This window comes from Vigna angularis, chromosome 4, assembly GCF_016808095.1.
Source record: "Vigna angularis cultivar LongXiaoDou No.4 chromosome 4, ASM1680809v1, whole genome shotgun sequence".
NCBI lineage: Eukaryota > Viridiplantae > Streptophyta > Magnoliopsida > Fabales > Fabaceae > Vigna > Vigna angularis.
In genome coordinates, this window is record NC_068973.1 from 31,819,175 (window position 1) to 31,834,530 (window position 15,356).

A 15,356-nucleotide genomic window follows, 5' to 3' on the forward strand; every position below is an offset into this window, starting at 1 on the left:
ATTATATTGCGTTATATTTTCATCTAAAAATAGAACTAAAAAGAGAAATAGAAGTAGAAGAATGATAAGGGATATTTGACCATGCTAAAAGAAAATTAAAGAGATATGGAAGCATTTCAATAAGATAAGCAGTATTTTAATAATAGACATATATACAGTATTTTAATAAAGAGAAGTATATTATACGTGATAAGTTTAATAAAAGAGTACTAGCTAGTGTTGAATTGTTTAATTTGCATAAATAGAAGTCTTTCCCCAACTATTGTAGACTTGAACTTTTATTTACGTGGTTGAATGTGTGCATATATAGGAGCGAACCTTCCGACGCAATTCAGCGAATTTTAAATATGAATCCATCACGGATGATTAATCGGAATGTTTCTGGCATCACTGATCAAAACGGGATCCCAACAGAACGGGTAAACTTATCCAAAAATTTTCCTATCTTATATATCATTATTTGCTCATAATCATAGGACATTAATGTAGTAGTTGCAAAAATTACCATAATTCTTGGAAACAACTAAACATGGAAACATGGATGTTGCATGACAGGTGCCTTATGTACCACCACGCCGTGGTCGTCCTCCAAAACGACGCGAACCAATTGAATCCTATGTTCAACGTTCAAACGTAAGCATTACTAAATCATGTATCTCTTGAAAATATAATGTATTGTTACGTTAGAACTGAAGAAATTTCAAAAATAAAGCATCGTAGTTTACTCACCGAGCAAGTATGGATATATTGTTTTCGTATTTACTGCGATATATAGAATGTATGAATGAAGCCAGAAGTGAGATTATGAGGTTATTCCTTGAAGGTTTCTACTGAAACTGGAAGACGTGGATCAAGCACGTCCCAAAGAACAAATAGGATGACGAACAGTATTGTTATAAGAGATCAAAGCGCCGTACGTCCAAACCGCCCTTCTGCTCCTAGGTACACTCCGCACCTCAAAAAGCCATCTTCTCTGTTGCTCTTTCTATCATTTTCTGCATTTAACTCTCACAACTTGAGACTGCAGAAGAAACTAAGAATGTTAATGATTCTGAAATTTTAGGCTTTTTGATAACGCTGTCTACGACATGGGATTTGAGCGCCAAGGTCAACCCCTTGACCCCCATCTTAGATTCGTCAGACCACCACCAGGTAATCACAATTCTCTAAACCACATTCACATTATATATATATATATATATATATATATATATATATATATATATATATATATATATATATATATATATATATATATATATATATATATATATATTTACACACTCAGTTGCTATTATGCACAAGTTTGTTTCATCATGATTTGTCTTAGAAATAATTCAAATCATTAAATAAAAGTTACATGTATATGTAACTAGTTGTGTTGTTACAGCAACATTCTAAGAGTTACTATGAGTTTACATTATGATGGAAAGAAATTATATTACAAGCCAATTTAAGATTTTGAGCAGTGAAAAAACTTCAGAATTTATGACAAGTGATGATTTTCTTCATGCAGAGAGGTAACGGACGTGCTTAGCCTGCTGAAACAAAGGTGCCAAGTGCCGGAAATTCTCATTAGTAGCCAAATGCATGATAAAAGTTTCGTGTACTCTAAAACTCCTTATTGTTCTGATCGTTCTCATAGATTAGAAATAAAGACAATAGCTTTTAGTAATATTATTTGCACATATAAAATTTGATGAAAGTAGAACAAAAAGGTTATGTAATAATTTTGTGTGTGCAAATGATATTATCTGGACCTTGCTCGATATTGTTTGTATATCAGTTTTGGAAAGTAGTGCTGGTATACCTTTATAATTGTCTCGTTTTAATATACGTTGGCCCAACAGGCCCACTTAGCCCCTAAACTATCATTGCCTTTTGGAGATACTAGTAATGTCGACGTGTGCCTTGTTGTTCATCATTTTTTTTTCTTATTGAAAAGATACCAAGAGCTAAAACAGATGATTTGCAACACTGTTGAGTTGTTTTTGTTTGGCTTAACTACTAATTTTTGCTGGTTTTATTCGGTTTTTTTTTTAATTAAGTCTCATTTTATATTAACATGTGACGGCATTGAACTAGTAGGTAGAACAAAAAAATTCACAAAAAAAAAACTAAAAAGCATATAAAATAATTCAAAGATAATAATATACGTACCAAATTTGATCAAGTTATCATTAAAACTATTAAATTAAAGTTATTTATTTATAAAAACTTCAATATTATTCCGAAAGTAGTTAAAAGATTAGTATGAATAAAGATAATCTAAACATCGTCTTATAAGAAACACAGAATTGGTCCTAACCAATTAGTTCTTATACAATTTATATAAAAAGATTAATAAAATAAAAATAATAAAAAGATAAAAATAAATAAAAGATTAAATAAAAAATGATAAATAAAAGAAATAAATAAAATTTCAAAAAGATCAAAAGGAAATAAAAATAATAACAAAGATGATTCCAATTGTTCAATTAATTATTATTTTTAAATTAATCAATGGAAAGTGTGAATTAATTTGTTGGTGTTTTCACTATTAACCATTATAGTTAAAAGTGAGAACTTTTTATATTATTCATAGTAAATTCAATAAAAGTAGAGTCTCAATTAAATTCTACTAGAGTCTCAATTAATTAATCAATTAAAGATAATTATCTTTAATCAAAGTAGAGTCTCACTTATTGACAAAAATCTATTCAATTTAAAGTTTGTAACTTTAATAAAATTAAGGATCAATTATAATTAAAAATACTTTAACTCATTTCATTAATATGCATGTAGATTAAACATCATCCTAGCTAGTTACAATATAAAAATAATTACTTTTACTTAATTTAAAGACAAAAGATATAGATAAACATAAATTACAACAATAATTAAAAGAACAAGAAATTTATTCTATCTAACCTCAAAATCTAGGTAAGAAATTACACTAGAAAAATAACATAAAAAAAATAAAGGGGAGGACATGAAAGATGGTGGAGAATATAAAATTAGGTCCCCCCAAAGGGTTCCTAAATTCTTTTTATGTGTTTTCTTAAGTCTCTTTATATAAAATTTAGATTGGATTTTGTTTCGGGTTTTATTTTTTGTAATCTTATAATCATGTAATATCTTCTAATTATCTTGTAACTAAATTCAATATCTTCAAAATATATTTGGTTGCTAGGAAGATTTAAAAATATGTAAGAAGATTTTGTCAGATTCCAAAAGATTTGACAATTATTATTTTTTGATATTTTCTTATATATTTGTCTCAAAATATCTTTTATCATAAATTCTTTTGAATTGTCAAAACCTATTTATGAAAAAAAAAAACTACAAGGTTTAATTTTTTTTACTCGTTCCTTCTTCCTAGCTTTGCTAAGTTCAATTTGCTTAAGCTAAACTTCTTCACTTTTTCATTATTTTCTTGTCTTCTACATGCAATGTTTGGCTTGATTTTTTGTCGTTTTGATTAATTTTTATTATTGAATTTATCTTTAAGGTATCATGAAGCTTTAATCAATTAATTTCTACACCTTCATGACCTAAACTCAGCTACAACTACACTAATACACTTCAAAATATCCAAAGACCATTTATACAATTAAAATGTTTTTGTAACGTGTTTTTGTATCTCATGCTCAATAAATCTAATTATAACAAATCTTAATTAAAATTATCTTTGAAAGCACAAAAACCAATTAAAAATCTAAGATTAAAGGTTAAATGAGAGCATAAAGATGCATTCATCATACCCCGTACACTTATCATTTTGCATCCAATGCAAAATTTATTAATTTCAAATGTTTATGTCGATTCAATTTTCATATCAACATTAAACCAAAGGAAAATAACTTCAGTAAAAACTATCAACTTTATAAATCAAGTTGTCATTAATCATGCCAATGAAAAAACTTTATTTTAAATAAATGAGTTAATATTTTGAATTTACCAAAAAATCAAGTTTGAAAGGAATCACAAGTTAAAATGTATATTTTCCCACTAATGCTCTCTTGAGTGTTTAAGCTCACTCAAATTACTCATGTAGGTAAACACTCTTATAACTTAGCAAGATTCTAATATTCACACATTTTTGAAAAATATACATTCAAAGATCATGAAAACTTTTCAAAGATTATAATGTGACCGAGACAAAGGTAGAAAATTTTAAGATGTAGAGGTTTAAAAATTTGGATAAAAAGAATTAAGGAGCAAAGATTTTGGAAAAACAAATATATTATTTTCTTTGTGTCATTCTTGATAAAATAATTATTTTTTTTCTTTCTACATTTCGTTTTTCACTTCTTTTTTTTACTTCTCTCTCTTTTTCTTTCCTTTCACTTTTTTGTCATGATCTTTCATCGCATTTTATTCCTTTTTCTACTTATTATTATGGTGAGATACTCACTCCTACCCTTTAAGTATAAGTCATTTCTAACACAACCCACTAACTTCTTTCTTCTTAAGGTGAGGAAAACATGTTTTTCTTCTTTTTAAGGTTTTGCAATGTACTTAAAACAAGAAAAAAAGATTTAAAGGAATTGTCAATAGATTATCAAGATTTTTGACCCAATTGCTAAAAACAAAAAATGTCTCAATTATTATGCATGTGTCTACTGTAAGTTGCAAATAAAAGAATCAAGTTAAATAGAAATAGCACATGGTGATCTATCCATCACAATTACGCTCAAAACTCAAGACTTAAAATTCTTTCGCAAAAGATTAAATTAAAGTAATTCTCAAATTAACTTAATTAACAATATATAACTTTGAATCAATCAAATTTTACTTCTAATCAATTCAACAATCTATTTAACAATAAACATGACTTCTATTTCAAAATTATGACATTTTGAATTACTGAATGAAATTTTAAAGACCAATGTTAATATATTTTATTAAAAACAAGAAAATATTTTTGGTAGATTTCTTACGAGAGATTGTTTAAAAATTTCACTGATAAAATTCTAATGTAGTCAACAAACTTAAAATTCTTATCTTTCGTAAGTAGAATTTTCTCCGCTATAGTACTTTAATAAATTTTCTAAAAAAATCACATTTTTTTGGATGAAAAAAAATATATATAGAAAAAAAAAACAAAAACAAAAACAAAAATCCTAACGTCTCTCTCAATTATTTCAAAAATGTGAAAATGACTGGTGCTGCGACATATAAGTTCACTAAATTTTATTTTAATTTTGCATATTTTCTTTTCTAGTATTTTTTTTGAGCAATCAAATGCTTATTTTATTTGTAGTTGATTGTTTGACATTGCTTCTACCAAAATTGTCCGTGCAAGGTGTCCTTCTGTGAAACAATACCCTCCCATACATGACTTTTTTTCGTACAGGACACGGTTCCACTAACAGTGGGAGCGAACAACGTCAAACATCTATCATTACAGATAAGGCCAATGAAATCATGGTTCAGGAAATTTTGAAGATAGACATGCATCTACAGCTTCAGCAACAGTAAGAAAAACCCATTTCTTTCCAATTTTATCCACAAAGTTTGCCACTTTGAGCTTGTAAATCACTAGCCACCTGGGGTTCACCATGGCCAACTGCAAAAGCACACACCAAAACACTGTTCAATTATGCAGTTAAGCTGAGAAATCATTACAAGATCTTATGCTCTAAGATTAAGATCAGTAGGTGTTCATGATCTTGATTAATCTTCTGATGACACGTATCCGGGTTTTTAATTTATGAAAGAGTTAATAAAATTTGATTGTGTCAAAAATGAGATGATGATAACAATTTCTGTCAAGATGTATTCATGACAGACTGACCTGTACGCCACGCGAAAACAACCTCTTATGCAGTTCCTCCAGTACTAGAATCCCAGAAGTATCAACATTCATGAGATCTATCAAAGACAATTGAAAAAAGATGATCACAAGGTTATAATAAATTCCATGAAATACATTATTATGGTCATCATCAATTCTGAGACTCACTGCCCATGTCTAAGATCACTGCATTGACCCTTCCCTTGGCAAGTTCGTTTTCTTCTTCCATTACCCACTTCAGTATTCTGGAAAGAATTAAATAATTTTGATTTCAAAGTTTGGTAATTAAATTTATAAAACTCTCCAAATAATGTTTTAAATTAGGTGATTGCCTTTCTCTAATAAAATTAGCATTTGCAAAGCAGAGTGAACCAGAACTTATGCGAATCACCAAAATGCCTGGAGTGCTTGTGGCCATAGGATATTGACTAACATCACAGAAAGCTTCTGTTCTTGGAACTCGGCCTAAAACTTCTATCCCTGGTCTGATTGATTGTATCAGTATCTTTGCAAAGGAGATTGAGACCTGCACAAACAAACTTCACACTCAGATACATCATCAATTATTGATCCCACTCTTCACCTTTTTACCTTAATTTGATTTAATGGATGAATATTGAAATGACCATAACTAACAAGTGTTCTAGGAAGTGATTACTGAAAAGACATAATTCTTGGTAGATAGGGGACAATAAATAATATTTGGGTGAAATATTGATTTCTTCCTGTTTATGAACTAAATTTGTCTCAACCAAATTAAAGGAGAGACATACGCTAAACAGCTCAAAATTGGTAGTGGATTTGGATTACAACTATATTTAAATATCACACTTGTCACATAAAAAATTATGATGTGAATTCTGAATTCAATCATACAAGCCAAGCATATAACGCCAAATCTGTGGACCAAAGTCTGGTCTAGAAGCCTAATAAGTAAGAAAGGTATGAGCAACACAACACAACTATCTAGGTCAAATTATTTGATGGATGGAACCCCACTAATTAGCAGTGACAACACCAAGTCTTTCACGTATTCAGAAATCATGTCACACATTCAACTCTATTCTACGCTAGTTGCCAACTGATGTGTTTTTTGGTGTCTGCTCGATTTATTTTTTGTTTTTCTTCTAAACTTCGTAATGAAAAGAACTAGTGATGCACAGTAATTTTTGAAATGAGTCAACTACTTACTGCAACAAGAAGACCAGTTTCCACTGATACAAACAAGACTCCGAAGAAGGCACCAATGCAAGCAAGAAAGTCAAATTTGTCAACCTTCCAAATATAACAAGCTTCATTTATGTCAATTAATCCAGGAAGTGCAGAGAGAATGATAGATGCAAGTATGGCCATAGGAGTGTAGTACAGGAGCCTTGTAAAAAATTCAAGACACAGAAACACAGTAACTGCCATCACAATATTTGATACTGATGTTTGACATCCTGCACTGAAATTTACTGCAGTCCTTGAGAAAGAACCTGCAAATGTTTAGTGCAAAATATGAATAAGTTTGGTGCACATATACTTCCCTGCACAGAAGTTATTCAGATTAAGACTGTGTTTGGATTAAAATTTCAAAAGGGCTTTTGTGAACAGTGCACAAAAATTGTCTCCCGAGTGAAAGTACTTTCAGACTCTTCCAATTTTAATCCAAACTTGCAATGATCAAACAATTAATCGCAACCAAGACAAAGTGTCACCAGTTGCCACATAGCATGAAGAGAGAGATCCCGCAATGTTCATGCATCCCATTGCCAACATTTCTTTGTTGCCATCAAGATGGTATCCCTTAATGGAAGCAAAAGATCTACCAACTGCTATTGCTTCCTGAATTTGACGATTATATACATCAGTAAGACTGTGCTTAAGAGTTGGGAAAAAGAAAAATTATTTTAAAAAGATAAAAGAGCAAATAATGTAACATACAGTGAGAGCAATAACGGCAGAAATCAATCCAATTTTAGCTGTTTGTCCAACATTTGGACCATGAAATTGTAACTTGTGAACTGAACTTGGATTCAAGCCTCCTTTGACATGCCTTACTATATTAACCCCATTCTGATCAGCTTTTGACAAATAAACAATTAAAGTTGATAGTAAAACGGACACAAGAGGAGCAATAGCTGGCAACCAGAAAAGTTTTTTGTTTCTTCTGCCCTGAAATGACATACACATTGGAACCTCAAATCAAACAGAGAAAATATAGTGGTGGAATAGGAATGTCAGAAATTTCATTACTTACAACAAATCGAGCTATTAACAGGAATATCAGGAATGAACACCCGATGACAAAATTCAGAGGGTACCACTGTCAATGTAAAAAGCAAATAATAATGTCAAATATGATAAATTGTTCCATTCAAAAATTTAAAATTTATCACCCCATCATTAGTTTTTTTTCTTTTTTTCTTTTTTCTAAGCCATTAATGAAATGATTTATTTCCCTATACTGAAACTAATAACCAAGTTCTCCATACTAACTTTTTCTGTTGATGTTATCTGTTGGCGGAGTGACTTGTATACAGACTCCAACACGGATATTACATCAGTTTTGTTGGTAAAGTGAGTAATTCCCAGCAACCCCTTCAGCTGCTGCAGACCAATAACGATGGCTGCGCCTGCCATGAATCCAACAAGTGCAGCATGTGAAAGAAAATCCACAAGAAACCCCAACCTGCAGATTTGAAGAATAAACTGCTACTTTTAAGGAAACCTACACATTCACAAGAAATCTCGCTGCAAACGGATGGGGAAACCACCTGAAAATACCGAATGCAGCTTGAAAGATTCCAGCAAATAAGGTCACGGTAAAGACAACACTCCTGTAGGCATCAGGATCAGCAGCAGGATCTACCACTTTGGGGACTAGGGAGGACAGAAGCAATGATACTACAGCTACAGGTCCAATGGCTATTTCTCTTGAACTCCCCATCACAGCATAGATAAGAGGAGGAACAACACTGGTGTCTGAATGTAGTGAAAAGAAATAAAATTTGAAACACGAAACATCTGTATAGTATATAGTATAACATAATAAACATAACTAAAGTTAGAGACCTACACAAGCCATACTGAGGATCAAGCTTCGCCAAATTAGCATATCCTATACTCTGCAACACCAAATGATAAAAGTGATGAGAAAAAGGCTGAGAGGAATGTATAATGGTATACATCTGATGCATTGCCATGAGATTAGAAGCAATGTTTGTGAATTTACACCTGAGGTATGCTGAGGCTAGCAAGAGTTAAACCGGCTAGCAAATCATTTTTAAACTTTGAGGCTGTGTAACTTTTGAACCAGCAAAGGATGGGAAACAAAGTCTCTAAGAATGAAAGAAGACGTCGATGGCAAGGCTTGTTATTGGATGAAAAAGAGGAGATGGATTTCTTGAGTGGAGTGAATAGCTTGTTCCTTAGAGGTGGTGGATTGGGAGGTTCCAGAACCCAAAGGGACCTCTCTATTTGGCCAGAATCCTCAAGATGAAAGTGCTCCTGCTGGCTGAGTCTCATACTGGGAGTTGAACTCATGGTTGTTTGAAGTGTGTGGTGGAACTCTGCTACACTTGCTCTTCTTATAGTGCATTAATGCAAGTTCAACACCTCGGTATCTAAGTGGCTGGAGTTTTATTTGGATGATTGCGTGAAAGGAGTTGCAGGAAGTACTGATTTAAGGCTGAGCTAGATGAGATGTTAGTTGTGGCACCACTTTGATTGGCTAATCTCAAAAGTTGAGAATGTCTGACGATGAGTATGAGTCCTCTCTCGACAAGACTATTCTCATTTATAATTCTCACGCCACTTTTTCACCACTTTCTTTGTCATCTTACGTTTCTTTTTATTTTTTTTTTCTTTGCAAAAATAGAAAATTTTTACTCATCCCTTTTTGCTCTCTGTGAAACTCCATGCCGCTAATCCACCAATCACCTACTGTGAGAAAATAAAAGTTAGAGTTCAACGTGCATGAATTCACCAAAGCAGATACATTAACAGAGTTGGTTTGGAAATTCATTTACCGTATGCTAAATTCGGGTTTTGCGTTTTCATATTTACTTCCTCGTTGTTTACGAAGAAGCTACTATATATAAGTGGAAAATAGTTTTTGCTTTCTAGTTATGCAAATTGATTCTGTAGAATTATATTATAATTAAATAAAATTTCTAAAATGTATCAGAGTTTACCGTATTAACTATTATTAAATTTATCGCATCATTAGTTAAGTCAATGTATTAAAGATCACAGTTAACTATCAAAAAAATTTATATATATGTATATAAAAGGTAGAAGTAATTCTATTCCACCATACTGATTGTATAATATTAATTGATATCCAAATATAATTATAAAACGTTAGAATTCACACCATTAGAGAGCACGGCTTTTTTCAACTGATTCGTACAAACATATTATTAGTCCTCCATTCATAATGTACTATTGTCTTTTTGTTATTTTGTTTCTTTTATTTCAATTGGGTTTATTTTATTCCTTAAGAAATCTGAGTGCATACTTATACTTGTAGCTCTGGCTATTTTCTCATGTTCAAAACTCAGTCTTGTTTTCTACGAAATACTAACAAACCAAATCATCAAATTTAACTCCAAAAAAAACTTTCATGTTTTTCAACACTCAATTATTGCGTTTCATGGAATTCTTCGAGTTTTTTCGAGTGTTAACTCAATTTCTTATTTTTAAAATTTCAAAATTATTTTACGTCTTAAATATATATTACACTACAAACATTTGGAAATAAATAAATAATTTGATGGTTTAAAGTAAAAGAAAATAAGAAAATAGCAATTTTTGCTCAAGTTTAAATATATAGAAGTTTAATTTATTCAAATTATTTGAGACTAAAATACGTGAAACTTAAATTAAAATGACCTTTTTAAGTTCATCTCTTTCATCCTATAGTAGGTCATTTCCACTTATGGGTAACACCACAAAAATTACATGAGTTTTTTCCCAAAAAAGGAGAAAGCTTTAGATTAGTAAACCGATGTGAAAAAGAAGGAGGTATCACATCGCCAAAATTGTATTGGTTATAAAAAAAGAGAAGAAAGTTTTAGCCAAGGAGGAGGTATCAGACTTCCTCGTCTATATGAAACCATATAAAGCCCTTGAGCAATGTGGCTATCAACCAAATGTATTCAAACAATATATAGATTGGAAATGATGTTTGACAACTTGTGTGGTAGATGTATACATTTGGTTCGTTTAGTCAATCCCTTGCGACCACTTTGATTGAATTGATACCAAAGATGATCATTCAAGTAATTTTTTTATATGTTTGTCTAATTTTATCTTTGAGACACTCAAAATTAAAAAGGTTCATATTTTAAAATTTATTTAATTTAACTTTATTATGAATATGAAGATGTTAAACAAAATTCATTTTTAATATTAGTTTAATTTCTATAAGTTTGACTAATACTAATGACAACATCTTCAAAAAAACTACACAATACTTCCATGTTCAATAATATAAATGAAAAAGATAGAAAAGAAGTTATAATAGATGGAGATAAGTATAGATGAAAGAAATTAATGTGATAAAGGAAATGAATGTGTATAAAAGAAATAAGTATGAATGAAGATGATGAAAAACATATGGATAAATGAGATGGAGAAAAAAATGTATATAAAGAAGATGTGGGTAGGTGAAAATGATGAGTGTAAACTAAGAAGATAAATGTGAGTAAAGGAGGTGAATGTGAATGAAAAAGAAAAATGTGAGAATATTTATGAATGTAAATGAAAAAGATGAATGTGATTAGATTTATATAGAAAGTGAGAAAAAATTGTGAATGTAGAAATTTGTCGTTTTTAAATCTAGAAAGAAAATCTTAACTAGATTGTATTTATCTAAAATCGTCCTACAATATGACAACAAGTTGATTATTTGACTAAATTGAGGTCTTTAAATTTAATCAACACTTTAGGAAACTAGATAATTGTATCCATCATTTAACCTTTATAAGAGCTTAACAATATAATTGCTTTTCTTCGTGCCACCTAAAAATAATAGTAATGCTTGAATAATAATTTATTACTTTACAAAATATTGACTTTGTTTCTCATGTGTTCTTATTTATTGAGGTGTGTCAATTTTTATTTAGGTATTCATCTATCAAATCTAATGTGTGTTTATTCTTCAAGCGGTCAAAATGTTTTTACTTTCTTTTCTTCGACACACCCGAGGTCTTCTATGTCAGAAAGATTGAAGGTACTTGCAAAGACACCTCTAATGAATACATACTTCATGAATAATATCTTTTTATACTATTTTCATGAACTATTAGGTGAGTTGGCCTACACTCAAGGCAATAATTAGATTAGATGAGTTTCAAATATTTTAATCTCTTATATGTCATTTAATATCTGGTGCGTCCTCTAGTTATTAGAAAGACAATGTCATCTCGTACTAATGACATTATTTAGACTCTCTCGAATACAATATGTATCATCTATTATTAACATTGTATTTGAAAATAATATGTTATTTACTACTATAAAAACTAAAATAAAAAATTCATTTTAAAATATGAGAAAATTCAAAAGCATCATAAATATTCTTAGTAATTCTTTTAAGAAATATTTTATCGAATGTTATCCCACGTTACCAAATCAAAACATCATTTCTAAGTACATGTCTATACAAATAACACTAATGTACTCTATTGAGAAATTACAAGTTTAACTCCTCAAGTCAAATAAAACAATACATAATATAGAAAAACAATATAATGAAATATAATTTAATAAATTTTATTATCTTTCTCTAACTTAAATCATGAGTACTAGTTAAAACACTTTTAATAAGAATTTATTAAACTATAAAATGATTTTTTAAAATAGTTATAAAAAAATAATTTATATATTTTACTATAAATAATTAGTTAAATTAAAAAAAAGTCAATAAGGGATAAAAAAAATTATTATGAGTAGTTATTTGAATTTTAAAAAAGTGGTTATTAAAGGATAAAATTGAAAAAGAAAATGTGAACACCAAAGATGAATACTATTTATATACAATAATATATCTTTATATATAATAATATATAGAAGTATAAATAGTATAGATTATGAAAGGAAACAATATTACTAATTATCAATTATGGTTGCACTAGCTTTGAGTTTTGGATCCAATCTCATTTCTTGTATATTTTTCAATGGAAGGAAATATAATAATTGGTCGGTTGTAACTCATCCTTACAATAATTTAACTAATTTTTATAAACTTATATTTGTTAATAATAAGGATGCAATATTTAAAAATATCTCTTTGATTTACATAATCATTATTGTCAAAGTGTCATATTACTATATGTATATGTATGTGTGTGTATTATTGGTGGCGGGTCAACAAGGGATTCATATTATATATTAAGTCTCATGCAAGCCGTAATAATTCATGTTATTAAAATAATTTTTGGAAGTAACATTAGTTAGTTTTTAAAACGACGAAACGAAAACCGATTATATGATATGCTTGTGACAAATAAAATGCTAATTTAATATTGTCGGTAAATAGATTATCCATATATTATTTTGATATAATTAAAATTTAAAAAAAAAATATAGCATCATGTTTGTGAGGTTCATTAGATATGCAAGAATGGGTGGCTAGGCATTGAGGAGAGGGAAAAACAATTAATTAAAATGCAAGAGATTGAAATAAGGGGACAATAGGAAGGAAGAAAGGTCTTCTTTTTATATTAAGCATTTTGCCTCATGCTTTGGAATAAAAAGAAATAAAAGCAGAGATTCCTTCGTAAAATGACAAAGTTCTTACTTTTTTGAGAGGATAAAAGATTTTTGGTTTTTTTTCATTTCCATTATACGTCTCAAACCAAGTTGCATAAATGTATATATTTTTATATTTAATTATTTCTCTAAAGCCAGCAATCTATTTTAAAAAGGAAACTATAACTATATTTATTAACTAACAATTAAAAAATCTTATTACTTCTACCCAAAAAATAATATAAGTCTATCTTTTCTATTAGAAACCGCGTTCATCATTTTATTCCACACTGTAAATATTCTATCATCATTAATGAAATAATATAAAGCTTACCTCTAAAAAGATAATAATTTTATTAACTAGTATAAAAACGATAATAATCTGGATTCAAGCCTCATCATTACCATTGTAAAACAATATTAGAAAGTATTTTCTTTAAAAACTCTGTTTAGTTCTTAAGTTTGTTGTAAAAGAATTACTAACAATTTTATTAATTAAAGTAGTAATTTAGAATATATATATATATATATATATATATATATATATATATATATATATATATATATATTTGGCCCTAATTTGAGGTAAGAGTAGTCGACTATTAAAATTTATGTATGAATAATTCTACGATAGGTCACCTTTTTAAATTAATCTAAGATAAATTTCAATATTTTTTATAACTTAGTTAAATTTTAACATTGACAGAGTATATTTCTACAAAATTTATCTATAACATAACAAAATACTCTATTTTATTTATTATTTTTTAGTTTTAAATATAACTTATCCTATACTTAAGTTTTCTTTTTTTAAATGCATAACATGTAATTTCCTCTTCATGTATGGGTATAGACTTTGTGATAGTTTTTATTTGTTATTTTTTTTTTCTTTTCTTGATAAAAACATATAATATAAATTTTCTTCATTAATTATTCTATTTTAAAATTATTTTTCTTTCTATTTAACTGTTATTTTCATAGTTTAAAATAATATTAATTACTTTTTTTTGTTACTTATATTTTTACTTTTTACTTAATTATTATTGTGGAAGAAGACTTTTATGAAAGGTATTTTTATATTTTTACTACATAATAATCAATATAGTAAGGATTCTCAGTATTACCGACATTAGTAAGTAAAATTTCCTAGTTTATCTTCTTTTATTGTTTTATCAGAACTTGTTGTGAAGAGAATGTACAAAATCATTCTCCAATCGTATTAAGATATGCGTTGATAAAAGAAAATAGTATTAAGATATGCAACCTTAGAATTATAACAGAACATGTGGACCCTATCAAAATCAAATAGTTTAATCATCCTGCAAATAAAAAACAAACAATGACAACAAAAATAATGTTGGTGGGAAAGAAAAACATCAAAAGAAAACATTCTGATTAGAGTAGAAAAATTTGTGGAATTTCATCATTCAGAACGCTACTTCCAATTTCTACTAAGAGAAAGGAATAGTCCATATTTTCGACAATAGAACCAATTCTGAAATGTTTTCTTCTAAACAACGTTATACAGAACCTTCGTAATTAAGCCTACACTAAATCCTAAAATATATACCACGGACTAAACAACAATGGAAATTCGTAAAAAAAAACATATAAAAAAACAAAAGAAATGTGCAAAAGAAATAAAAGACTGTTAACACATGTGCCTTCCACCTAAGTCTACCTTAGCCTTAACAACAACATATTGATTATGTAACGAAATTTCATTTCTTAATATAAATGAAGAAGGTAACAAATATTTTATTTAAAAAAATCATATATTACATTCCTTAATTTTCTATTAAGAAACCTTAGACATTTGAAAAGAACAAATGAAATA

The 15,356-nt window shown here is 28.9% G+C and overlaps 1 protein-coding gene across 1 annotated transcript; it reads right to left on the bottom strand.

Annotated features, from left to right (window-relative positions):
- Positions 1-5,151: 5,151 nt before the first annotated feature.
- On the bottom strand, positions 5,152-9,535 carry LOC108332145 (low affinity sulfate transporter 3). The gene is made up of 12 exons (XM_017567304.2): positions 8,999-9,535; positions 8,841-8,889; positions 8,539-8,746; positions 8,261-8,453; positions 8,022-8,087; positions 7,706-7,936; positions 7,480-7,606; positions 6,971-7,257; positions 6,112-6,305; positions 5,948-6,024; positions 5,780-5,856; positions 5,152-5,551 (listed from the first exon to the last, which is right to left on the bottom strand). The coding sequence occupies exons 1-12, from the start codon at positions 9,305-9,307 to the stop codon at positions 5,408-5,410; spliced, it is 1,962 nt and encodes a 653-aa protein (XP_017422793.1). The 5' UTR covers positions 9,308-9,535; the 3' UTR covers positions 5,152-5,407.
- Positions 9,536-15,356: the final 5,821 nt, after the last annotated feature.

Coding starts and splice junctions, on each gene's coding strand:
- LOC108332145 (XM_017567304.2), bottom strand. CDS start 9,307: ATGAGTTCAACTCCCAGTATGAGACTCAGCCAGCAGGAGCACTTTCAT. Junction 7,258..7,479: donor TTCATGCTATGTGGCAACTG/GTGACACTTTGT, acceptor AAACATTTGCAG/GTTCTTTCTCAAGGACTGCA. Junction 6,306..6,970: donor AAACTGGTCTTCTTGTTGCA/GTAAGTAGTTGA, acceptor TTGTTTGTGCAG/GTCTCAATCTCCTTTGCAAA.